Source organism: Uloborus diversus, chromosome 7 (genome assembly GCF_026930045.1).
Source record: "Uloborus diversus isolate 005 chromosome 7, Udiv.v.3.1, whole genome shotgun sequence".
Classification (NCBI taxonomy): Eukaryota; Metazoa; Arthropoda; class Arachnida; order Araneae; family Uloboridae; genus Uloborus; species Uloborus diversus.
In genome coordinates this window covers 113274478-113300842 of record NC_072737.1, presented here as the reverse complement: position 1 = coordinate 113300842, position 26365 = coordinate 113274478, and the positions used below count along the sequence as shown (strand labels likewise).

At 33.6% G+C, this 26365-nt stretch overlaps 1 protein-coding gene and 1 long non-coding RNA gene across 3 annotated transcripts in view; both read right to left on the bottom strand.

Annotated features, from left to right (window-relative positions):
- Nucleotides 1-26365, bottom strand: part of LOC129226576 (phosphatidylcholine:ceramide cholinephosphotransferase 1-like) — a 126340-nt gene that overhangs the window by 630 nt on the left and 99345 nt on the right. For both annotated transcript variants that reach the window (XM_054861196.1, XM_054861197.1), the window contains exons 5-7: nucleotides 20625-20781; nucleotides 19283-19458; nucleotides 16559-16724 (exon numbers count right to left, since the gene is read on the bottom strand). In XM_054861196.1, coding sequence (XP_054717171.1) covers nucleotides 16575-16724; nucleotides 19283-19458; nucleotides 20625-20781 — 483 coding nt within the window. In that variant the 3' untranslated portion in view covers nucleotides 16559-16574. The remainder of the gene's footprint in view (nucleotides 1-16558; nucleotides 16725-19282; nucleotides 19459-20624; nucleotides 20782-26365) is intronic.
- Nucleotides 1-26365, bottom strand: part of LOC129226577 (uncharacterized) — a 123465-nt gene that overhangs the window by 6967 nt on the left and 90133 nt on the right. The window lies entirely within an intron of this gene.

Here is a 26365-nt window from a genome sequence, read left to right as displayed (position 1 = left end):
TTTTTTCAAAAATTATGGGGGGGGGGGGGCAGTTTGTTTTATCTTGCGGGGGGAGGGGCACCAAAGTATGTACACTACTGCTGATACAATAAATTATTTGAAAAACTATAATACAAAGAACCAGAGGTTCAACATTATTAAGGTTCAAAAATAATTGAGGGAAAGAATTTGAGGCAGTGAGAAGCAAAGAGATATAAGTGCCAAAACTAAAAACTTGAAGATGCCTGCACTAATGGGAGGAGAACCACCCTTCTGTTTTAGGGCAAGAAATAGTGACAGTAGCCTTGTTATGTAGGTGTTGCTATACAGCGTGAATTTATTTTAAAAAAATCAATGAAAGCTTACCTATTATCTGAACTTTAAATACATTTTACCCAAAACTTTCAAACATTCATTGACATCCCTTTGCTTCTCACAGTTTCAATTATAAACATAAATTATGCTTACTTATTAGTACATATCAAGACTGGCGACAGTTTTAATGGCGTAGCAATTGGTTTTTCAACAAAGATACTAAATTTGTAGTTCATTTAGATTTGCAGTTTTTTTTTTTTTTTTTTTTGAAACTGTCTGATACTAATGGATTGAGGAATAAAATTTTTAAGAACATTACCTAACTAGAATGTGGAAAACTCTTGATTCCACCTTTTTTCAAAAGCCAAAGGAGCCCTTTTTGAAGCACTGTGCAGTAAAGGAATAACACCTGTGATTTCTCTCGTTTATTGTTTGTACTTAGTAGCATATACAAAGCATCAGTAAAGAACTGTTTCCGAAAAACTGTAGCTTCTTCAAGAAAACAAAATATGAGATGGGGGAGATTATGCAAGTTGAAGAAATGACTTTTAAAGCAGGGGTGCCCCTACCTCCTAAAACGGGGGGGGGGGGGGGCTCTCAAAAACCTCCAAAAAGCAAGAGTCCCCCTCAGAAAAGATAAAACCTAACATATTAAAATGGTGCAATCTGCACCATGGCCCCCTCTTGGCAGGCCCGGCTCCTGGGGTTGGCAGCGGCCTAGAGCGGCAGATTTTCGAAATTGAAACTTTTTTTTAAGAATGAATATCTGTTTCAGTGCCATGAGATTCACTGCATCAATGCTAAAATAATAAGAATTATCATAATAATAATAACAATTTAGTGTGTACCATATGCTTGGGTATGCAAAACATAGTTCAGAATTTAACAAGAAATTCAACTTCATTTTAGAGGCTACAAATTGTGTGATTTAAAAGTCTTCTGAAAGTATTCTGTTTTAGTGCCATAAGATACCCTAATTTAATGTTAAAAAAGATAATTTAAAGTGTGTACCAGTGCTTGGATATGCAAAACCCAGTTTGCAAGTTAACAAGAAACTCACTTTGATTTTGACTATTACTTTTATTTAATTAATACTATATTATTATTATTATTATTTTTGAATGGGGTGGGGGGGGGGGTGCACTTGTCAATATCGCCTAGGGCAGCAGAAGTACTAGAGCCGGCCCTGCCTCTTGGTGGGCACTTTTGATTAATAAAGAAGCTGATAAAGCAGAATGCAAATGCTCAGACTTTATAAAATTTAATCAAAACATCAAGGTTTGCCTCCAAGAATTTATACAAAAACACAGAAGAATATGAAACCGCTGCTGAAAAAAACCTTGAGGATTAAATGTTTCATGAGTCACAAAACTTGATTACAACTTAAAAATGAGGGATTATCTTTTTAAAAAAGGAAATACGAACAAAAAAAGAGGATTTATTCTAATTTTTGTTATTTTTCTACGTTTTAAATTAAATCATGTACATTTTCTTTAATAAAATAATTTATATATTCTAATTTTATTAGTTATCAGTATATTGACTAAAATGTTACAGATTTGCTTCACTGAAACGTTGAAAACTGAAACTATTGTTGTCGAACTTCTGATAAGTTCTTTCCAGTACTGCTAGATTTGAGCCATCCCAAACTGACTGTAAATACTAATTCTAAAAGTAAATACTGTTCTTCTCTATAGCATCTAAAAGGCTGCTAGGAACTAATAAGCATAGGAATGCAATCAGCCCACATCAGTTACCCCCAGGGTCCATTTAAGCCAAAGTGGTGCCCAGCTCCTAATTCAATTTGGTGCCCCACTAAAAGTTTTTAAAAAAAGGTAGAAATAAATAAAATGACCCTCTTTTGGTGCCCAGGCCCATGGACCTACAGGACTGTGCATTAATCAGGCCCTAGTTACTCCTTCCGAGTCTTGGTTAGTTCTTGCCCGTTGCTCGGGTATTGCTGCTGTCTAAAAGGAGTGCACCACCTATTGGACATTTGCGACGCCACACCTGCTCATGCTACATATAAAAAAAAAATTGTGGATGAACAACTAGAACGTTACCCTTTCGCGCCACCCAAATCTCTTTTCAGCAACTTTTCCCTAGAGGAAAAAGATGTTAAACTTTGGCTGAGGTAGATTACGATACAGTAGCAAGCGAAGTTCTCATTAATGGGGAAACCAGTTTAGGCAGCCGAAATTTTAGTGTTATTCATGAATTTTGTTAACAGAAAAGAAATAATAAGAATTTCCTTAAATTTGGAGGATATTTTATTCAACCGTTGAAATATACATTGTAATTTTTTCAAGTCATTCCCATCTGAAATAGCGGAGTTAAAAGCTGCTGTCTATGGGCTGTCACCATCAGAGCTTGTTGCTTGCAGGCATTATAAGAAGTCGCAACTTTTATCTGTAATCATTACAATTTTTCCTTCTCACAGACCTGAAGTGGTTTTTTTTTTTTTTTTTTGGGGGGGGGGGGGGGAAGGGGAGTAGGAAATAAGAAATCAAAAATTTAAAAAGTAGGAAAAAACAGGAAATGATAGGACTACACATACGTCAAAAGGAAACAAATTTAGCGTAAATTTTATTTCTAACGTAAAATAAACTAACAGTATTTTTGATTTAAAACTGTCCCAAAAATAAACTAACAGTACCTTTGAAGTATTAAAGGGATTTAATGAAATACCAAAACGCAAAAACAAAACGAAAGAAACAAGCTAACAATCATTAGTATGAAAAATGAACTGGTGGGAACAAAAGAGATTAATTACAAAAATATGAAAATAAAATCCAAACAAAGAAACACATTTCAACAATACAGTAATAAAATTTTTAAGTGTGAAAGAATAAAATGCAATATAGCGATCGCAACCCCCCCCCCCCCTCTTAAAAAATAAATAATAATGATAATAAAAATAAAACTCATACTTTTATGCAATAAAATAATTTTTGTTAAAGATTTGAGAGCATCCATTTATTTGAAAGTACTAACACTTTCAGCTCCTGTTGTCATAAACTAAGATAAAAAAAAAAAAAAAAGAAGAAGCAAATATTTAATTAGTTTTTGTTAAAAATAATCAGCAGCTGACATGCATTCTTGCATAAACAGGAGCAGATGTTTGAATTTGAAAAAAAAAAAAAAAAAGGAAAAAGACTGAAAATGCAGAACTACAATAAATTTGTTCTTAAATATGGGACATAAAATTTATAATAAAATAATTAACGAAATAAGTAAACTAAAAGGTTTGTACTATGTTATGTATTTTTAGCATTCAACATAAATTTTTGTTTCAGGCATGTCATTTATGGGGGTCAGCGTGGTCAATTTTTTTCCTCCCTGGTTTTCAAAATTAATGCTTAACTATACAAGTTTGTGCAGTTTTTGTTGTTTTCAGATAAAATATGCATTCTGTATGCATCCTTTATTAGCCACCTCCCTGGGAAAAATCAAAGTGATCGATCGCATTTGATTTTAATCATGCAATAAAAATGAATATTGTTTTATTGGTTTGATGATTTTTTACCTCCTTGTTTCAAAATTTTTGTCACAGAAAAAAAAGGAAAAATCCACGCATGGTAAACATAAAATTTTTATCAAAGACGAAAATCAGTTATTACTTTTTCTCTCCGAGCATAAAAAGAGAAGGCATGTAGTTTCTCTCAATCCTCACCATACCACAACAATATTCATTCAGAAATTGTTCACGAAATTGAGTGAGGAGGGGGGGGGGGAGCACCTGGCATGAAAAATGCCTGCATATCTATCTTTCCCGCCCCCTCCCTTTGATCAGGCACTCTGAGTGCATTAACTTACAGTAGATACGCTGCATCAATATAATTGCTGCACCCCGAAAAGAGTAAGAGTATGTCAAAAAAATTTATATGTTCAGAAATGCTGCATTGCCATAAACGCAGCACATAAAAATGATGAGCAACTCCTCGATGTTGATGATATATCAGAGTAGAAAATACTCATTATAAAAAGAAAAATAATACAGTACAAATTTGCTTTTGGCTCTATCCCTCCAACTTTTAAAGTTGTGAAGAAATAAAAACGGAATCCCTCATTTAAATTGATTTCCAATTTTTCTCCAAAAATCGGGAACATTTTGCCCATCTAGATTTTGCTGTATTTTTCATTTTTTGCAAATTCACCCTTTAAACAGAAAGAAAAGGAAATTTCATAAATTTTATAATCATGTTTATGATTTAGAATGAACAATAATCATATTTATGTACGAAAAAAGTTTCGGCGATGATTTTTGAAGCGGTCCATTTTTGCGAATTTCTGTTATCTGTCGCTTTTATTTTGTACTAACGTCAATAAAATATGTACAGTGTACAGGTTTTTCATTTTTTGCTCCTTTATGTTACTTTTAAGGTTTTACATCGCCTTTCTGTTTAAATAAAGCTCCATTTAACTTTTAATCAACTATACAAAAAATTTCGGCTTTTCCCCCACTTTCTGAACAGTCGGCTGCTTACTTTAATTAAAGCTTCTAATTGACAGGTAAATAATGCATAATTGCATCAGAATGTGCTAGTATCTATTTCTTTATTGTTTCGTTAAAACAGTAGGACTGAAGTCGGGGCGATTAAAAGAAAAGTTGATAATAAACGCTGCAACGGCAAAAGAGTCGCTTACGAAAATTTAACTGTTAAACAGGCAAATGCCGCGGACGGCGCCCCTTCCAGAAATTACTGTAGTCAGTCAATGATAAGCCCAGGATGCACTTGGTTCTTTTGCTTTTCAAAATTAATACATGCAGAAAATTATCGGTGCGGTATTGTAAGAGTCAATGCACAATTAGAAGTGCTATACTAACACTAGAAAGACGGAAGCGGTCATTTTGACCGCAAATGATTTTCAAATGCTCATATTTGCTGCGTTTAATTTTCAAACTCTTTTTCCTTCATTGACTTTTCCTAACTATTTATTAGGATCTTACAACAGTAATTTCTTCCCTTTAGGATTATTATTATAGTCGCTATAAATGTTTATACCTAGAAAGACTGACTACGGTCATTTTGACCGCTAAGTGAACCTTTTTTTATGCATCCGTTTTCATTTTTTTCTCTTATCAGTTGTGTGTACTATGGACTATTGTTAGTTGTCAGGGTGAGTAATCTTCTTTTGAGTTTGAGTAGTACCTGCTGGGTCAGGTTTAATTCTTTGAACTGTTAGGAAAATGCGAAACACCTGCTGGTTTCATGGTTTCAGTTTTCTGCTACCTACACACTGCACAGGGGGCAAAGTGTTGAGAAAGGTAAGTTTGAAAAGCATGTGACTGGACACGTGAAATTACTTTGGGTTCAAAAAGAAGTAAATATAAACAGTTGAATTCCAAAAATGTTTGCTGGAATTGTTTTGTGCACCAAAACATGTGCTTTGCTTGAAGCATTGACGTTTATTTTCTTCGGTGATAATGAAGTGCTCAGTCACATAATTATCTTCATGATGTCAAGAAGAACCGTTGACAAGCAAAACTTATAGGAACATTAACTCCTGAAACTGTTGCAGATTTATATCTAAAACAGATTATGGTTCGAATGAACAATGTGACTTATCTGAAGAGAAATATATTCCTTGCGATGAGAATAGTTTGCTTTCATGAGGTTATTGCGAATATTTTTCGGAGCCTAGATTTGCAGAAAAGGATTGTTCTTCTGAGTTAGAATCAGAAGGAACCTCGCTAATAAAAACTGATGCTCAAAATATAAAAAGTAGTGAAAGAAAAAGGGAAAAGGGTCCGACGCCGAAAAAAAAGGGGGAAATTTCAAAAACAGAACTCCTATTTCTCAAATTTCCTCCACTGATCAATATTGCTGCATATAAATAAGTATCTACCTAAGAAAAAATATTAAAATAATGTGAAATTAAATTATGCGGAAATAAAACTACAAGCATTAGTTCTAATTGCCAAAAAAAAAAAAAAAATGTTAATGGCTAATATACAGGTGACGCGATAACATATTAAGTATTGCGAAATACTGTAAAATATAGTAATGCACGGTATCTTGCGATATTAAGATATTTTTAAACCAACACATGCATAGTTGATTATAGTACTTGTTAGTTATTACATGCTAAGAAAATTTCCTCTTTTTTGTACAAATTTGCTCTTTCTCAATGCCAATTGTGTAAAGCATGTGTATTTCACTTGATCGAACATAAAATTTAAAAAAAGCTATCTGAGACTCATTTGCAGACTATATTACGATTAAATTGTCAAATTAAACTCTGATATGATGATACAACTTTTTTCTATGGTTAAAAATCCCAAAAGGAGGAAATTTCCAATCTTTTAAGTACGGCGGTCAAAGTGACCGCTGCTCGTCTTTCTAGGTATACGTAAAACGCTTCTAGTGCTAAAGAAAGAAAAAGTAGGAAGAAAAAGGAAAAATAGAAACACTTTGGGCAGGGCCGTCCGAAGAGCTGACGGCGCCCGGGGCGAAAGTTTCCTGGCGCCCTCCCCCCTATACACACAGAAAAATCAAGTTAGTTATAACAGCAATGCATAGTACATACTTGACTATTTTACATATTGATAAATAGAACAATCAAAGGGCTATGCATAATACAAATTAAAACACAAGCAATGAATCTGTTGATAAATAAAAACCTTTGTGCAGAACAGTAAAGTCAGACAAAACAACGTAAGTAGAAGCACAAATCTGTAATTTTGTCGGATGTCTTTTCATCCATAAGCTCATTATTTTTTGCATTGAAAAGGCGTTCCCTGTAACGCCGAAACACGTGTCTGCTGTAATTTACAAATTTGTGCTTCTACTTACGTTGTTTTGTCTGACTTTAATGAATCTGTTATTGATATTTGTGAAACATCAAAACGCAAGCAACATATCAAGCCCCGAAAACTTTTCGAAAAACGGAAATGTTAACAATCCAAATATTTATCTAGTAAAATGTTATCCCACTAGATAAAAAACAAACAATTAAAATTGAATTTGTTATTCATATTGATCAAACTAAGAATACGAATATAATTTGCTGATTATAAAGAGAAAATGTATTTATTGAAATAAATTACATCAAAATTAAATTTCGATATGAACTCATCCAATGATTCTTTTCAAGAGTTTTTTGGTTTTACTTGTACCAATTTAATATCAGCTTTCTTATATGTTATAAACAAAGATGTTATTCTTTTGCATCAAATATTTGTAAATTTTAGAGAGAAGCCCACAAATACTCAACACCAAAAAATGCTCAGAATTGCGTTTTTGGAGCTCTAATTTCGAAAAATCACTGGCCCTAATATTACAAAATATGGCCTTACAAATTGCTTTTAAGAATTGAGTTTAAGAAAATATTCGTCCCCATGTCACCTTTCTTTAATATCACTAGCAATGGGTTTTTCAAACGACACTTATTTAAGTGGGAAAGCTCCTGAAAGTAAAACACTGCTTAAATTTTTTGACCATAATTTTGAACAATTTTCCTGGGAGATGCTCCAGATCCTCCTATCTATCAAATCTTCAAAGTTTGTCTAAAACTGAGTTTTTGAAACTTCAATTTCGAAAACTTCATAGGGAGAAGGAATTGATTTTAATCTATTTAAAAAAAATAATATTTTGGAAACAGTCTCTGAACTCCCTCCCTTACCCTAACGTCAATAAACATGGCCTATAATTGCATTTAAAGGCTAAAATTGCGTTTTTAAAACTATAAATTTCAAAATTTTGACCGGCCACCTTTTGACATTTTTTCCTATCCGATCAAATAAACAAAAACATTTTTTTTTTAAGTGACCCCTTAAAAAAAACTTCTCTTTACGTCACTGCATTCAGGGGCAGAACTCAAGCAAATTTGGCGAGAACTAGACAAAAGAGAAGAGCCTTTTGTTTGATTTTAAACAGTTATATTCTCAGAAATTGTATCTGTTTCAATGATACAAAGGAAACGAATGCTTTGGAGACTGAGAGACAGGAATATTTTAGTGCCATAGAACAAAATAGAGAACCATTGCAATGATTCTCTATTTTATGTGTCTATGGCTGCGTATCTATGATACCTGAAATGAGCCCCTCATTTGATGCAATCCGGGCATTTTATACGAAGAGAGGCACCGTAAAGCGCCCCTCATTTCGTGTGAATGTCGTCGTGTTCCGTCGAAACGAGGGGCACCTTGCGGCGCCCCCTCATTTCGTGGCGCCCGAGGCGATTGCCCCCCCTTCGGGACGGCCCTGACTTTGGGGTCTGTTCTCAAAAACAACAAATTTCCTAAGAATATGAACCAGGCTTGGAGTCATCGCCGAATACGTAACAGTAATCTGCATAATCGATTACATTTTTGTGTAATCATAATCTGGAAATAAGATACTCATAATCTTGTAATTGTAATTTTAATTAGCTGTTTCTTGCGTAATCTTAGCTGTAATCTAAATTTCAATAATTGTAATTAAGTCGTGTAATCTTAACTTCTGCAAGTGAAAACTTGTTAACTGAGATTCTACATTGGTACAAAGGAGATGGGATCAGGACGAAGGAGAAGATAAGACTTCAATAGAAGCGTAAAAAGGGGGGCCTTTAGGCACTGCTGACGGTTGTCAAAAATGAGGATCATAAACGATCCGTATTGTGAGCCAATTGTACCCTGTAGGTGCCGTTGACAGGGATCCTGCAGGAACATCCCTCTCCCAGGGTTTTACAGATTGGTCAACAATTTTCCTTTTCATCACTGAATGACAGGCAAACAAGCGAAGCTACTACCTTGGAAGTAGGATAATATGAACAGCACTTTGTGTTTTTTTACTCTCATTCACAGAGGATGTGTCACAAGGGCAGATCCAGAAATTTTTGTAAGGGGGGGGGGGTCAAGTTTTGATGGCCAGCGTTATACCTCCAATATAAAACAGTATCAGTTAAGCAGGGATGCTCCTCCCCCTCAAGGAGGATGGCATATATCTCCTCATATGCTACGAAGTCCCCCCCCCCCGGGCTCAAATTAGATCAAATTTCTTGTCCTTTCCAATCTCCCCAATTCCCTAAATTTTGTGCAATTTGCGCCATGGATCATATTTTCTCAAATTTTCAGTAAATGTCATATTTAGGTAAACAAGTTGGACAGGTTGTCGTAAACTTTGAATATATTTTTCTTTTGAAAATGAACAAAAATCTCAAAAGTGCAATAGCCCAGTAACTGAACTCGGTCAATCCTTTGAAATATGACATGCTGAGAAGAAATACTTTGCAGATAGAACCAAGCAAAAAAAGGTTAACATTGACTTCATGTAGGTGCTAATTTTTCAAATTTGAAAATTGAAGTTTAGTAATAATCATAATAAAATTCATCTCACAGGGGGGTCAGCTGACCCTTTGACCCTCCCCTGAATCCACCCCTGATGTGTCACCAAAACTGCCTTTAAAAAGCAAAAAAAAAGAGAGAGAGAAACTGTTTGCATTTTTGGAAAAACTGCCCACACTTACAAAAGTGAAAATTCGTTCATAAAAGAGAAAATTGAAAGCGAATTAAAAGCTTACAAAACCAGCACCCCTAAAATGCTGGAGATCTAACATTTATGTGTACCCACTACAGCCATTTCCATGGACACTTTCGACTCTGGAAAAAAACCTGCTTTTCACCGCATTCTGGTTATTTGTGGGGAAAATGTGGATTTTTTCTCCTCCCGCTAGCTTCTGGAGTGAAAGCAGTGTTTTTACCCAAAATGCATTATGCGAAACAAGTTCGTCTACTAGCCACTAAGGATGCTGGGTAAAACCGCTTTCTCTGGTATAGTGGGAGAACCTCTTTTTACATGGAAACGGGGAATTTTTCAATCGGGTTTTTTGCGGAGCTAGAGCGGGGATTTACCGGGTCGAAAAGTAAGTTGTAAACGCGGCTAATGCTTAGTAAAATTGCACCTTTGCGCATCATCTGCTCCAGTTGAGCATTTATTCAGCTTTGCTGGAAAATTTTACACTTCTCAGCAGTGGTGTTTTCATGCGGTATACATAAGGATATGCATACTTCATAGGGCTCCATATACGCCATATACTCTCAAACATCTTTTCGATACATAGCGTATATCCTCAAGCTTCATATTATGACATTATGTATATGATCGTATACACATACTGTGAATAATGGATTACTGGAAGTATACCCTCAGAAAAATTGATGGGAACATCACTGCTTCTGGTCTACATGACTGTTTTGAAGCATTGGTGCTATTGAAATGCAATAAAAGATCATTTTAAATGCAGTATTTATTTTGGAACATTTACTTTCATGTCATTTATTTATACTATCTGAATGTATTTTAATACTATGCATGTTTTACAAATCCTGCATTTAAAAAAAACTTTTTTTCTCAATAATTGAGCTGAATTAAACAGTATTATATTAAATTGTAAAGAATAGAATGTAGAATTTTAGAAACCACAACCTCTAAAATTTTGGTTGTATGCAAAATAACAGTGAATATTTAAATCATGTACAATATGCATTATGATGGGGCAAACCATTCAGATATGGATATCTAATTATCTATGCAGGATATATTGTCAAAATAGTTATGTAGTATTTAAATCATACCTGCCAACCTCTGAGAAAAAAAATCCAGAAGATCATCTATTTTGATCCAGAAGGTTTTTAACGCGAAATAAAATCAAACAAGACATTTCTTTAACACAAGCCTACCCTATTTAAATTTAACAGTATAAAATTAGTTATGAATTTCACATAAATTTAACTTGCTTACGTTTAGGAAAAATTAAAATCCTCAGAATAATCTGGAAGATTTTATTTTTTAAACTTAATATTAAGAATAATTCAACAAAAGAAATTAAAACGAAATTAAAATGAAATTAACATTTATTATTACAGTAAACTAATATTTATCTTTTCACAAAGGCTGTTGTAGCTTGTTTAGCTTTTTTCAAAAAATCAGGGCTAAAGTTATTTTTATAATTTGTTTGCTTGTGACATTTTACAATAAGAAGATTTTCTAATGTTTTTGTGGACATAGAAGCCCTGAATTCAGTTTTAGTTTTCTTTACAATACTAAACACTCTTTCGCATTCAGCATTACTATGCGGAATAGTCACAATCAGCTACATTTTTTTTGTAGCGAACTACAACTACAACTCTTTGTTACAAATGTAGTTAACTACAGCTACAACTACTTTTTTCAAACTGTAGTAACTACAAACTACTTTTGAAATGTAGGCGCTATTACTTTCCAAAAAAATAAGCAAATAAAAAGCATACACATTAGGTTGTCCCTCAAAAAATGAAAGTCAATTTTTCAAGTCGCATACACTCTTGTATTTTTCCTCTTGTGTCAAAACAATCGTGAAAAAAATTTTTCATATAATTTGCACAAGGGCAACCCGTGCCGACTTGCACCTGAAAGTGTAAAACAGTACTTGTATGCTAGGCCAAATCGCGCAAAAAAAAAAAAAAAAAAAAAAAAAAACGTTTTTTAGAAACTCGAAAATTTTTGTTGGGAAACGTTGCCCCTGTACCCAACACCCCACATGTACCACAAGGACATTTATTCAAATTTAAAAACGTTTAGATATGCCACACTTGACCTAAAATTTATAATTTTATCTAAAAAATTGATTTTTTTTTTTCAATTACCTTTTAAAAAATTACATATAAATTTAAATAGAATATCAAGTTCAAAAATTAATAACGAACACATTTACAGATCAACAATTACAAATGAATAATAAAAAAATAATATATTTTAAATGAAAAATTTAACTCAACCTGGAAAAAAATAAAAACTTTGAGTACTATGTGGGAGACTTAAAAATTGCAGGAAAACAAACATTTCTATTTAACGCTAATTACCTACTTTTCTACTTTACTGTTTCTATTTTTCAGCTTGATAATTTCGTAAAATCTTACATTTCTGAAAATATGTATCAAAAACTTAATTTTTTGAAGAAAATTATAAATGTTAGGCACGTGTGGGATATCTAAATGGTTTTTAATTTGAATAAATGTTTTTGTGGTGCATATGTGGGTATAGTAGCAATGTTTTATCAACAGAAATTTTGAGTTTCTAAAAAAATTTTTATTTCAATTTGGCCTAGCATTACACAAGTGCTGATTCACACTTTCAGACATAATCGGCACTTGCTGCCGTTGCTCAAATTATATGTTTTTTTATGGATGTAAAAGGATAAAATATAAGAGAGTGTGCGACTTGAAAAATCAACTTTCGATTTTTTTTTTTGGGGGGGGGGGATCCTGTTACACACACACACACCGTAAGAGAATTGAACAAAAAAGATTGATAAATTAGCTCATCAGAAGACATTAAGAAAAATGTCCGTTATCATACCCTCACACACTGTAATGCTCGTATTTATTGTAAGTCCTCCAGAACAGTTCAATTTCATCCTTTTCCATAACATTTTAAGTAGCTTCTTTTTATTTGATGAATACTGTCAAAAATTTAAGCCAAATTAAAAATTAAAATATTTTTGTTTTTTAATCTTCGGTCAGTTCATATAAAATTCATCAAATTTTCAACTCGCGAAATCACCGATATCTTTATTTTCGCGAAAATAAGTGCATTTTGCAATATGAATATTGATGAAATATGAAAATTACAGCGGCAAAAAAACTAATGGCGTCAATCACATAGAACGTATGGCGTCAAAATGAAATGCCTGAGGTCAGCTCGTATTTTTATGAGTCTTACTTCTCATTGCATCCGCTAATGTACTTGTGTAAAATTTGAACCAATCAAATTCGTTTGAACCTTTTTTTTTTTTTTTTTTGCAGTTTATTTAAAAATAGTTTCCAGAAATCGCTACAAACTACTATTTTTTTGTAGTTAACTACTCACTACACTACTTTTTTTAAAAAGTAGTGCGCTACACTACAAACTACTCAAAAATGTAGCTACTACAGTAGCGTCGCTACTTGTAGTGCGCTACTTCCAACCACTGGTCACAATGCCTAACATAACTCTTGAAATTTTATCAAATTTAAGTTGACCATTATAATCAGTAACAGTACTTAAAAAGTTCAATTGCGCATCTATGGTATCACCTTTAAATGTTGAACTATCTTCAATTTGCAATTCCGTGAATTGTTTCCGCAGACAGTCCCATGCCTCATTTTCTGTTTCTCCTTCTCGGAGAGCTAACAGAAAAGAAAACTTCTTCACAAAATACTCAACGCTTTGAAATGATGCATTTTCTATATTTTTCAAATCTGCAACTTGAGAATGGATAAGGATCTCTCCATTAATGGGGAACTTCTTAATCATGTAATCACAAGCTGCAATGTAATATTCTCTAACTGAATAATAAAATTTGTGTTTCTCTTCATCAGTTAACTGATTCAACATTTCATTTGTTTTGAAGCCAATAAATAAATCTGAATTTGCCAACTGATTGGCTTCATTGTGGTAATTTATTTCCAACAGGGCCTGACCTTTTATTATCACAGGTTTCAAAAACTTCATAAACAATGTTTTTAAAAAATCACACAGGATGTTATTTAAAACATGTATTTTCGGTGAAGATGATTGCAGAGCAGTATTTATCTTTTCAAAATCTGAAATGGCATTTAATAGAAATAAACAAACTTTGTTAAGATTCGATGATAAGAAATAAAAAAATTTTTCTTCTCTAGTTACACTGAAGCTTGTTTTAGCATCACTTTTGGTCTCAGTAGGTCTAAGATTTTTGTTGGAAGAAACCTTTATTTTTTTCTTTTTGTTACAAATTTCCTTATCAGTTTCTACAGGCCTCTTCTTGGTCTGCTCCTGAGAAGTCGAGGCTACAGCTTTTTCTTTTAACTTTGGGATGGTATATAATGCCAGTGAAGAAGATGTAAAAGGCTTTGACTTGACTTCACTTAGAAAAAAGGCCTGTAGTGCATCCCACTGATCTAATATTCTAGATAGAGCTCTTCCTAAAGACAACCAGCATGAAGCTACATGCTTTAGTATCTTTCTAACTTCAGCACTATGAAGGTTTTGAAATGGCTTTAAATTTTCTTTCCTTTTACTGCTTTTTTCTAGGTAGTAGAAAATATCTACTATAACCTGATCTATATCTACAGGCAATGTTGCAGCTCCTTTTTCAGCAGCTAAATCAAGCAAATGACACAGGCAGCCCATGACTACAATTTCCTCATGTTGCTCTTTCAAATAAGAAACTACACCTTTTTTTGCACCAAGCATAACTCCAGCATTGTCAGAACCAAATGCAATGCAGTTTGAAAACGGAATTTGTAAACGATTCAGCTCATCCAGTATAAGTTGGGATATATTTTTTCCGGTAGATTCCATATCCAGTTCAACTAAGGACAAAATACAACATTGAAGCTTCGATAATTCAGCATTATTGTAAGTGACGACGATAGGATACAAATTAGCATCCATATTATCATTGCTACCATCAATAGCGAGAGAAAAGGGGGACTTCTTGAGGCAGCTAACAGTTTGTTCTTTGTAGTTTACAGATAGTTCATTTGCAATAGCAGTTGTTTTTGATCGGCCGCATGAATATTTCTTGGCTATCTCAGACTTGGGAAACATTCTTTTAAACAAAGATCCGGCGTGATCAGCAGCTGTTAACGGTACATTGTGCTCAATAAGAAAACTTGTAAATAAGCACTCTGCTCTAATCACATCGCTGTCGGCATTCTGCTTTTGAAAAAACTTGTCCACAGAAGAGTTTTCAGTCGCACATTTTCCGTTCAGCGAATGTTTGTTTGATTTTAAATGTGCCACGATGTCGTTTTTTCCACCGTGGCAAATCATAAAATTGCAGCTACAAATGGTGCAAAAAGCATACTTCTCACCAGAATGCGATCGTATGATACAAGGATAATCATTTGTATAGTTTTCTCTAAACGTCTGAAAATAACGTTTGCTCATCTTTAATTAAAAAAAAGCACGAAACAAACAACACAGAACAAGAAAAATCGTAAACATGTAAACTAAACGGCGCCGAAATCATTCCCCTAGTTGCCTGCCGCGATCCTCGCTTCGATTGGATCCTGATGATGTCATGTGCCGTACCACTGAGTGACGTCATACGCGTGCTTAACGTCTGCGCGATTCTCCTACGGCAACCCTCCTTGGCTACTTGGCCTCAAACGCACTGTCGCGACATCGACATTTTTCTCCTACAAAACATGAAAAATCCGGAAGATTTTGCTCGTAACCGGAAAAACGGAAGGGAACATGAAAATACGTAAAACTTCCGGGTAATCCGGAAAAGTTGGCAGGTATGTTAAATGCACAATCAAGAATAATAATTTTTCAACTATGACGGAGTTACCGCAAACGAGCAATGAGAATAATATATACATGTGCATGTATTTTTCTCTCACGAGTCTATAATCGTAATCAAAATCGTAATCGGCACATCATAATTGTAATCGATTATATTTTTTAAATAATCCAATCATTGCTGTAATCGTAATTACATTTTAATGGAGAATTATAATTGTAAACTCCTATTTGTCAAGCTTGTAATCGTAATCCATTACATTCTTTCGCAACAGACTCCAAGCCTGATATGAACCTAATTTCGATTAAAAAAATTGAAAATTGTATGTTTTGGGGGTGTTTGATTACAATGTCATGTTTTTCGACCTTTTTTTTTCACATCTCTTGCATTATTATTATTTTTTTAATTAATAATATCATCCCAGAGTTAGGTTCAAACAGTATAATTGAATAAAAAATATACACACAAATTTTCAGAACAATTGGTCAGTAACTCTTTGAACTAGAATGCCCACGAGTTGAAAAAAAGTAGTTTCAAGAAAAAAGCAATTGAAAAAAATAAAAAAAAACTGATGTGATTGTGTTTTCAAGTCTTCACAGTCACTTAAGTACTCATTAGCATCGGAACTAATCAGAATTTTTCACTGAAATTTTTGCAAAAGATTCTTAAATAGTTTTACTAACATTTTATGTCATTAAAAAAAGTGGATTTTTTGACCCATCTAAACTGGTTTCCCTTCTTAACTAATTATGAGTATGGCTATGGAGTCAGACTAATTTTAGGGTAAAAGAATCAGAGCCAGAAGCTGAAGGTTTAAAATTCCAAGAGTCAGAGTCACAGTCTCACTTACCGTCAAGTTTGCAACTCTGCCAGTGGTTATGACGTTAAACTGATTTTGTGGTAAAAGAGTCTGAGGCTCTAAAGTTCTCAGAGTTGGAAAAGCTATTTTCCCTCCAGCTCTGCAGCTTTAATAATGAATAGATTTTGGAAAAATATAGTTCTGTGTATAAGGTAAGTACAGACCACTTACCACATATTCAACTGTGCTAGGATATTCGTGTGTGTTTTGAAAACCGGCGGGGCCAGGGAAGAGGCCATTCATATTGCCGAGGCACAATACCACCCACATTCTTTTCAAAATAGTTGAATATGGAAAACCACCAAATCTTCGATAAGAAATTATTAGTTCCAGGTACCTAAACAGGAAAATTAATCATTAATAGAAAAAAAAGCAAATAACAATCAATTCAAAGTGTTGTAAAATGTACGTTTTCAAGTAGAATAACTATCTTTCGTATGTTCAAAATCTTTAGACCAATACATAAAATTCATCATCCAATATAATTATTCCCATTTTGGAAAATAAAAATACTGCTGTAAGTCTCCATTTTTTCAAGCACCTTTCTTTTCATTTATATTGTACATTAATTTATACTTAAAATATACAGATAAAAGTATATTTATAAAAATTTCATCAAAATGCAAAAATGGCATTATTCACTAATTTAAGAATGAATTGAATTCGTTAAGGCTTCTATGTAAGTTGTTTATACAAAATTTCAGATGAAAAAAAGTTTTCAAAGAGGGTTGGAGTAAGGACATAAAAAAAAAAAAAAGTACAAACTTTTGATACAAATTTAGGACAATAAAATATCAACAGTTATTTTGAGCATATGCTTCAAAATTGTTAGAAGGAATTTAGGAGCGATCTTAAAGCCTGTTTTATTGTAAAGCATATCGCTTGTTTCTAAAAAGAGTGCCACAATACAAAATTTTTAATTTTCCTTTTTTTTTTCGTTTAAAGGCCTTTAAATGACGATATTTTTTTGGAAAATAACAGATTTTTTGTTCAAATATTAACCACTGGAGAGCACAGCAAACATACTATCCTTAATGCAAATTGCCTGAAGAGTTCAACTTCAAACGATTCTCCTGTAAAATTTCATTTCTTTGTATTGTGGTACTCTTCTTCCAAATGAGCAATATGTAAATTTCAAAGTTTACTCTTTTCACAAGGTCAATAAGAAACATTACACTGCCTTACTAAATTTAAAACTAGTCTTACGTATGGGAGTCAACCTTAAACAGAAGAAAAAAAAAGGCAAGGGGTCAACAGAATAAGCAAAGTTTGGAAACACCTGTCTTAAGCCGTTAAAACATCAAGCATAGCATAAAACACCGGCAAAATTAGTTTATTAGACGAACTTTTCATCATGAAATGCACAAAACATTCAAACTTTGTTCCCCCCCCCCCAAAAAAAAAAATCAATATTGCATACAATTGCCTGATCAAATCGAAATTCGTACATGGAATGGAAAAGTTATACAATGTGGCAGCTCTGAAATATACAATTTAACAATGTAATTAAGAGGGAACATAGTTCACTAGAAATATAACATGATGCAAGATAATTAAAAACAAATTATTTAAAAATTAAAAAGGATAGAACAATGCAAATTCACAACATTTGAAAAAAAAAAATCTGTCAAAATAATGCAGAATGTTGTTCCTAAAAACACAAATGAAGACATAAACATCGTCATATAAAAAATCTTATTTTCATAAAATATGTAAAAGATATTTGAAACTAATCATGTGTCAATCAAAAACCAATCAAACTTCATATGGATGGAAATTCTAGAACTGATTAATTCATGTCAGATTTCTGAAAAGTTCAACCGGGACACCGGATTACCCCCCCCCCCCCCTCACACAGGAAGTATTCAAAGGGTACACACCCCTGGTGGGGTAATTAATATTACATGACACAAACAGATACATTGAAACATTTTATTTCCAATTTGTCAATATTTTGAGAAAAACTCAGAATAAGTAATAAAAATGTGAACAATATTTACATGTTTTTTTGTCTTACGGTTTTTAATTTTGTAAAAATCCTGACCGGCCCTAATCCAATACTAATTTTACAGGTCAATGTTACAAATCTACCTCAGAGTCAGACTAACATAAGTCACATAATTGCTATTTTACAGGAGGTAGGAAAAACAATTTGTCGGGCACATGCAAAGGATAGGATGCGCTTTAACATTGGTAAATGATTGACAAGAATTTTTTTCTTTTTTTTTTAAGATTTACATTCGCATGGCTTGATGTGGCCAAGATTTTACATACAATGCAATAATAAACAGAAAAATCTCAATTTTTGAACTTAAGGCAGTCGGAGTCTGAGGTACAGAAATGACAAAGTTACTATTTTAAGTAATTCTTCCGAGTTAATTATTTTCTGGCCATCCGAAATCAAATTATTTTTTTCCCGGGACGTGAAGTAAACGGGCTGGGGCACTAGGGTTTTGTCCGAAAACCAGAACGTCAGGCAAGTCTATTTATAACTCCATAAAAATTAGTTAAACCTCTTTAAATGGAAAAGTATATTTTACTGCATTTTATGTCATACCAAATTTTGCAAAGATTTATTTTTTACACAGTGCTGTGTACAATGTGTTGAACAAGTTACAGACATGATACATTTACTAGAATGAAGTTCTTATTTTTCCTGTCCACAAATAAACAAAATAGGTTAGCAAATTTTTTTGAATTCCTCCATTACAATATAAATAAATGAAAGGCAACGTAAAGGAAGTAAAAGTTATAAAAATCTTTTTAAAATACTTGAGGCTTAAAAATGAATTTTTAATTCAAATCTTTTAATATGCTGTATCAAAAAAGTTGATAAAATTGAATATCGAAACAATATTGGAAATTAAAAGTAAAATAGAACACACACACACTTACTTTGAGAGCGGCATTATTAGCCATAGTGTGATAAATCCAGAAGACTCTAGTAGTTACATAATAACCTATGACAACATCAACAGTGTAGTGGCCTCGCGATAATAGCACCATAAATATCCCCGTACAACTGGACAGCCATACTATCCAGTGAAAAATAACAAACCTCCTTGGGCTATCTGCAAACACAAAACGTTTAAATATATATTTGAAATTTTAATCAAAATCAAAGCATGAAAGAAACACTTATTTTATTTTTAGCTGATAAGAACATTTCAAAAAGAGAGAACATTCTAGGACTGATGCCAAGGATGGATACAAGGGAGAGGCAATGGGGCAATCGCTCCTCCCTTGAGGGACTCTGCACTGTCAATGTTTTGGAATTACGCGCTAAACATGCAAATGTAAGCCATCTTTGATGATGTTATGGGAACATATGGCGACGTTCGAAACTCTCTCCCGGAGACTTTCGAATTTCAAGTTTCAAAAAGACAATTTCTAAGATCTTCGTTGATGTTTTAAGGAGGAGAGGTTTTGGGGCCTTCCTCCAGATATTTTTCAAAACTCAAGTCATAAAGTAGCGATTGTAGACCATTTCACGTAGTTTTAGGGAAAGGGACGAGTTCAGGTAATTTTTCGTAATTGAGGCCCCCCCCCCCCCCCAAAAAAAAAACATGCAAGTTTAGAGAATATTCGATGATGTTAAAGGAAGGGGTTTTTGAAATATTCTCTTGGAGTTATAACGATATTAAAGTTACAAAAACTTAATTTTAGAAACCCATTGGAAACGGAAAATGGGTCAAGGAACCTCTTTTCCTCCTCCTAGGCTAAATCTCTAAATTCTTGTTGTTTCATATAAAAATTATGTTGCAACCCGCTCTCCCAAGCATGTGTAAATTAGATAGGTATTAAGAGGCTTAGAGGCAAGTAAAAAAATCGATCGTTCTTCCTTGGGAAGTTTCTGGATTCGTCCTTGACTGTTGTGGTGCTTAGTCATCATCCAAAAGTATTGCTAACCAGGAAACCATACCTTACACTAATAAGGCATGTGTGATTGTAAAATTAATTATTTGTCCTTGCCTCCCCATTATCGAAATACAAGGTCTTAAAGTGGCCTGACATCTTTTAAAAAGTGCCAAATTGAGTAAGAAATTGACACTTAAACAGCTGCTTTAGCTTTGTTGATATTTACAGATCATAATTTTGTGGTCACAAGTCGAGGAAATCAAAAAGTGTTACACAATAAGAGTTTTTCACTTAGATAAGGATAAGTTTGTACAGCCAAAACTTAACTGCAAGAATAAATATACAATATTATGAACAACTTAAAAGAATATATACTTACATTCTCTAATTACTAAATATGCCATAGTCAGCACTACTGTGTGCCCACTATATATATAATCTCCACAATATGTGTGTTTTCCATTTATGGATAATCCAAAACCTGACATCATAGAAAAAACTCTTTGCACAATGAGAAGAGGGCTTGACGAATTGGCCTGTAAGAGATAAATATTCAATGTTTATAATGTATTAAATAATTAAAGCAATATGACGTAGCAAGGAACATAAGATGTAAGTGACAAACAAAATGTTTTTAACAAAATAAGTGTTAAAGTTTGAACCCTTTTGATAGCTTTCTTTTTTTTTTTTTAATCGTGCTGTATTGCAACATTTGTCAAAAGTATCACTAATGCCTCTCTACTAACCAACTTACTTTTGCACCTGTATTTGCACTAGCATCTCCAGATTTTCATTTTTGTAACATAAACTACTTTGAAATACACCGCCAGCTCAGTCATTTCCAGCCGAGGACTGCAGTTTCGTGCTTATTAGCACTCATCAGCCCGGCATAGGAAAGTGACTGAGCTGGAGATGGAAAACCTCTTAAGGAAGCCAAGAGTGCGAAACAAACTGGTAGCTAATAAGCACGAGTGCTAATAAGCACGAAACTGCAGTCCTCGGCTGGAAATAACTGAGCTGGCGGTGTATTTCACGTATTTCTGCTTTAGCCCTGGCTAATGGGCGGTAATTTACTGAATATAAACTATGAATATAAACTACTTTGTTTCTTGGTTCCTTGTAACATACTTGAAAAGGTTAAACTTTCATTCATTACAACATGATCCATCATTTTTTATACAATAGATTATGAAATTCTGACCTAAGGGGCTGCCCACAAAAGTTCAACTTTGAGGGTGGGAGAGGGAGTTCCTGAACTTGAGTAATTGACAAGTCAAAGGGGGTTGAGGTAACAAGACTTTTAATAAGATCTTTATTAATATTATAAAGAGAGAGGGCGAATTTTTGTGTGTTTATATGTTCGAGGTAATCTCCGGAACCACTGCAGCTATTTGAAAAATTCTTTCACTGTATGAAAGGTGCCTTTTTACTGAGTAACATAGGCTATAATTCGAAAAAAATCTGATAAATAGTTCTTTTTTTATTCCAATTTAGGCTCAAATTTCACGTAAATTGCCTATTATTGGCTATTAAAGGGATGACAAACTACTTGCACATATTAATATTTTATATCGTTGGAAAGAGTAGAATTTTCCGCGTTCTAAGCAATTTGTTTCAATGCTCTAACTTTATTTCGACGGGAGCAATTGGCGTTTTTATCTCGAACTGTTTTAGGCTTAGCTGAAATTTTGGCAATACTTTCTTCATTAAATCTATCAATACAAAGTGAAGGAATTGTCCCACAGTTTTCTTTTTGACACCGTTGGAAAAAGCGACATTTTTTACTCCAGAAATATCTCGACCTATGGTCAAAAAAAATAACCTTCTATCTCCAAAGGAAGAAAAGTTACAAGCCATTAAAAATAAAGTTCGAATAAATCTAATCTCCATTAAAATTACTGATGTTTTGTTTCGCATTGCCATAGTTACGTCTTTTAGCTTTGCTTCATTTTAATTTCTTAAAGGTCCACAAACTTGGCGCCACGGAATTATAAGCAGGGGAAATGTTTTCGCCAATTCTGTATATTTTACAATCTACGTTATAATAATTCCCTCAGACAATGTAGAAATTGCGGGAAGAGTTTGAAAACTAGGAGTTTTAGCAATTTTCCCAATTGTCGCCAAATTTGTGGACGCCAAAGACCAAGGGCTAATGTACTTTGGCCATGGTCTTGCTGATAGTGACAAAAGCAAACAATTATAGCCTATAATTGACGATAGCGCCAAACCCCCAGTTATGGAAATATCTTCGAAATTACTAATGAAAAGAAATCAGTGCATCGTAAAAGCAGGGGGGATGGAAGTTGTATTTTGTACGCATTTTTACATTTAATTCTAAAGAAGAACATTACTATGATTTAGCTTTCAAAACTTAATGATATCCAAACAAAATATCAATGTGAAAAGTAGCCAAGTTCGATCGAAATGATGTTCTGGGTCGACGGTGTCACCGACAAGATTCTGATCTCAATGGATAACAAGTTTCATAGCAGTTCCTCATGGAAATTGGACAGCCCCGTATTCTTCAATTTATTTTGAAAACAATTTTTTACTTTCTTTGTTCCCGGATTTAAACTTGTAAAGTTACTGTATAATTGGAACAGTCAAATGTTTTGAAAATAGTTTATTCACCACCAAAACTTGCCGCAAGTTTAAAATCCGGAATCAAGGAAAATAAAAAAAAATGTTTTCTGAATGAATTGAGAAACATGGGACAGTCCAATTTCTACGAGGAGCAGCTATGAAACTTGGTACCCGTTCAAATCTGAACTTTTATCCGTGACACCGTTTACCCAGGGCCTCATTTTGATCGAACTTGGCTCCTTTTCTTGTTTATGTTTTGTTGGGATTTTATTTTACAGCGATCCACAGCGTTTGGTAATGTCCACAGCCCTGCTATTTTAATTACAATAGAGAAAATAATGCCTTTTAGTTCAGAGCAATTCCATGTGTAACATAAAAAGTTTTTTTTTTTTTTTTTTAAGTTTAAGCGATTACAGTGAAATTATTTTCATTTCAGCTGACTTTTTTTTTTCTCTCCACTTCATTTTTAAAATATGAAAAAGAAGACTGAGAAAAAAAAAATTTCCCTTTTTCCTCAATGTTTGTACTATTTTCTGCTCCATGATGAAATGACATTTTTCTGAACCAAGTTTTTGGACTCGTAGAACAAAACGATATTTTTGTGAAATTGTGTAACAATTCAATTTTTTAACTGACGAATACTTTCGTGATACAGAAGAAACAATAAGAAACTGTTAATTCAAATAATTTTTCATGCTCTAGGTTGAGAAATTCAAGTTTATGCGTTTTGACGAGATGACTGCGGTCAAGTCGCTTTTAAAGTCCATAAAAATGACCATATTTTTAATTAAATTGAAAATTGTTGCCTTTAACTTATATGACGCTACTGTTGTTGTTTACGTGTCCATAGTTAATAATCATGGAAGGATTGAGGGCCATTGCCTCGAGATTTTGGACTTTTTTTTATTTATTCACACATAAGACATTATGAAAATGATTTTCAGCGTAAAGAAAGGAAACATACACCACTCAGAGCATCCGAGGTTATCGAACCCACGTTTACTGGCATTTGAAGCGAAGTTTCTACTGCAAAGCCACGAAGGCCCCCGGCACATAATGAATGAGGCATAATGAGTGATATAGTTTACATTTTTCTTTGCCAAAGAAAAAACATCCGCTTCACTTTCAAAAGGGCTGGGTTACGGTAGCGTGGTCGCTTGGCGCGTTAGGCGCTGAGCAGTTCAGTCTAGGGTTATTGCTTTAAAGCAACCGTAAATGTAATTCATTGTTTTGGCGATTTGTTTTGGAAAAGAAACTTTTGATTTGTTTTTATCCAAGTGAAATGTAAGACATTTTCTTCTTTTTTTCTGACGATGATTTTTAAATGTTCCAATGGATGTTTTTTTTTCTTAGACGAATGGATTATGAGAGCGTGGTTGCTGGGCGAGTTTAGCGATAAAAAATAGAGTTGCAGAACTATTTTTACATTTGAAAGATATTATTTGATGTCTTTTTTTATTTTTTATTTGGTGAAATATTTTAAATAGCAGTAAAAACCGCTTCACTCGCTAAATAGAGTTTTAAAGCAACTGTAAATCTAATTTAATGATTTGACGAAATGTTTTAAATTCCAAAGAAACTTTAATAGGTTTTTTTTTTGGAGAAGATGTGTACTCATTTTATACAAATCATTTTACATCAGAGGGGGAGTGGGCGTTATTTTTTTTTTAATTCAACGGACTTCCATTAAATTTTTAGCACGGGCATCACTGTGCGGGTACTGCTAGTATTTTATATAACACTTTTTACAAGAATATCAAGAATATGTTTATGAAAAACAGCATGACATGTAACAAAAGGAGAGGGGAAAAATGAAGTCTGACACTTAATGACAAAGGTGGCTGGGGTTAAAAAGTTGAAGGAAAAAAACTGCAACAGTTCATGAACAACCTCCAAGAAAAATAAAGTGATGCGAAACTTGCACAGCTTCTTTTTTTCTAGTATACATAATCATACTTGCCAACCTTCAAAGAAAAAAAACAAGGAGATTCCGCTAGAGGTACCTATATAGGTGATTCACCAGCGACATATCTTCACAACAGAATTATTAAATTATGTTTTTAAATAACATAAATACTAAATTTAAAGTGAAATGTGGATTTTTTGCAGATGTAAGCTAATTGGTAGTAGCAAGAAAAATATACTGCAAAGAAAAGACCAAATAATAAGGAGCGAATTTGCTGAAAATTTCATACATTCCCCAGTCTCTACCAAAAAAGTACCTACAAAAATTTAATTTCTCAAATCCGAAAAAAAAATCAATATACAGTCAAACCCCTCTATAGCGAACCCGGGATATAGCGATCTCCCAGTTGTAGCGAACCTTTTAATTGGTCCGAACTGAAGCCCTATGTCATTAATACAATTCCATATGCTTATAACGATCCAGAAACACGAAAAAAATCGGCTATAAGGATCCTAAAATGTCTGATTTTTCAAGTTCTTCTTTGCACATGCCCCAATGAAATTCATTAGCAATTGTTCTCTCAGCAAACTCCATCTTCTACAATTCTCAACCCTTCTTCTAGGAAATCTCTAGTCCAAACCACATTCCTCATTTATTGTTCCTTGCAAGAGCAGCTGCTTCTTCAGGAGGGGGGGGGGGGGGCGAGCCGATTTTCAAGCTCCCTCAATTTTCTCAACTGGTTTTAGTCAGAAGACGAGATCATTGGTCACTCGTGCATTTGCTCTGATTTTTAGTTTAATTTCCACTGCGGATAATCGTGTGAACTAGGTAGAAATCATCATGGCCAGGCGAAATAAAGGCAAAGCATTTTCTGTTGAAGAAAATGTGCAATTAATTCGCAAATTAGAAAGTGGCGAAACCTAATCCTCACTTTGCAAAAAAATTTTCGCTCTCAAAATCTACTGTAGCCACTATTTGGCAGAACCGTGCGTGATGCAATTGTTTCTGCCTATGAAACAAACATAAATGGCTGTAAAAAAAATGCGAAAAGCAGTAAGGGAAAATGCAGACGAAGCGTTATTTAAGTGGTTCACTCTGCAGAGGAACAGAAATGTACCGATAACGGGAGCCATTCTGCAGGCAAAGGCAAATGAATTTGCCGAACATTTTAATGAAAAAGGGTTTGTCTGTTCTAACGGGTGGTTGGATAGATTCTTATTTGTGCTAACATGACTGGCTCTGAAAAACGAAAGTTGATGGTTATTGGAAAATCGAATAAACCCAGGTGCATTAAGAACGTGAAGAAACTCTCTCTAGTTTATAAATCAAACAAAAAATCTTGGGTCCATTTCTGCTGCAAAAGCAGCTGTAAATATTTTGAACAATTTTTTTGCGACTGAAAACATTGACAAACATATTGTGGATTCTTTTGCAGTAGTTGAGAAAAAAATTGATATGTATATAAAATCCAAAAGTTTTCAACCGAAAACGTCTTTCTTCCATGCTACTGATAAATAAAAAAAAAGTAAAATTTTAATTTGCTTATTATTGAGTAAAATATAGTTACTAGTGATTTCTAAAACTTAATTTTATTACCCTAACTACTAATTAAGTCATTGTGCAATTATGAT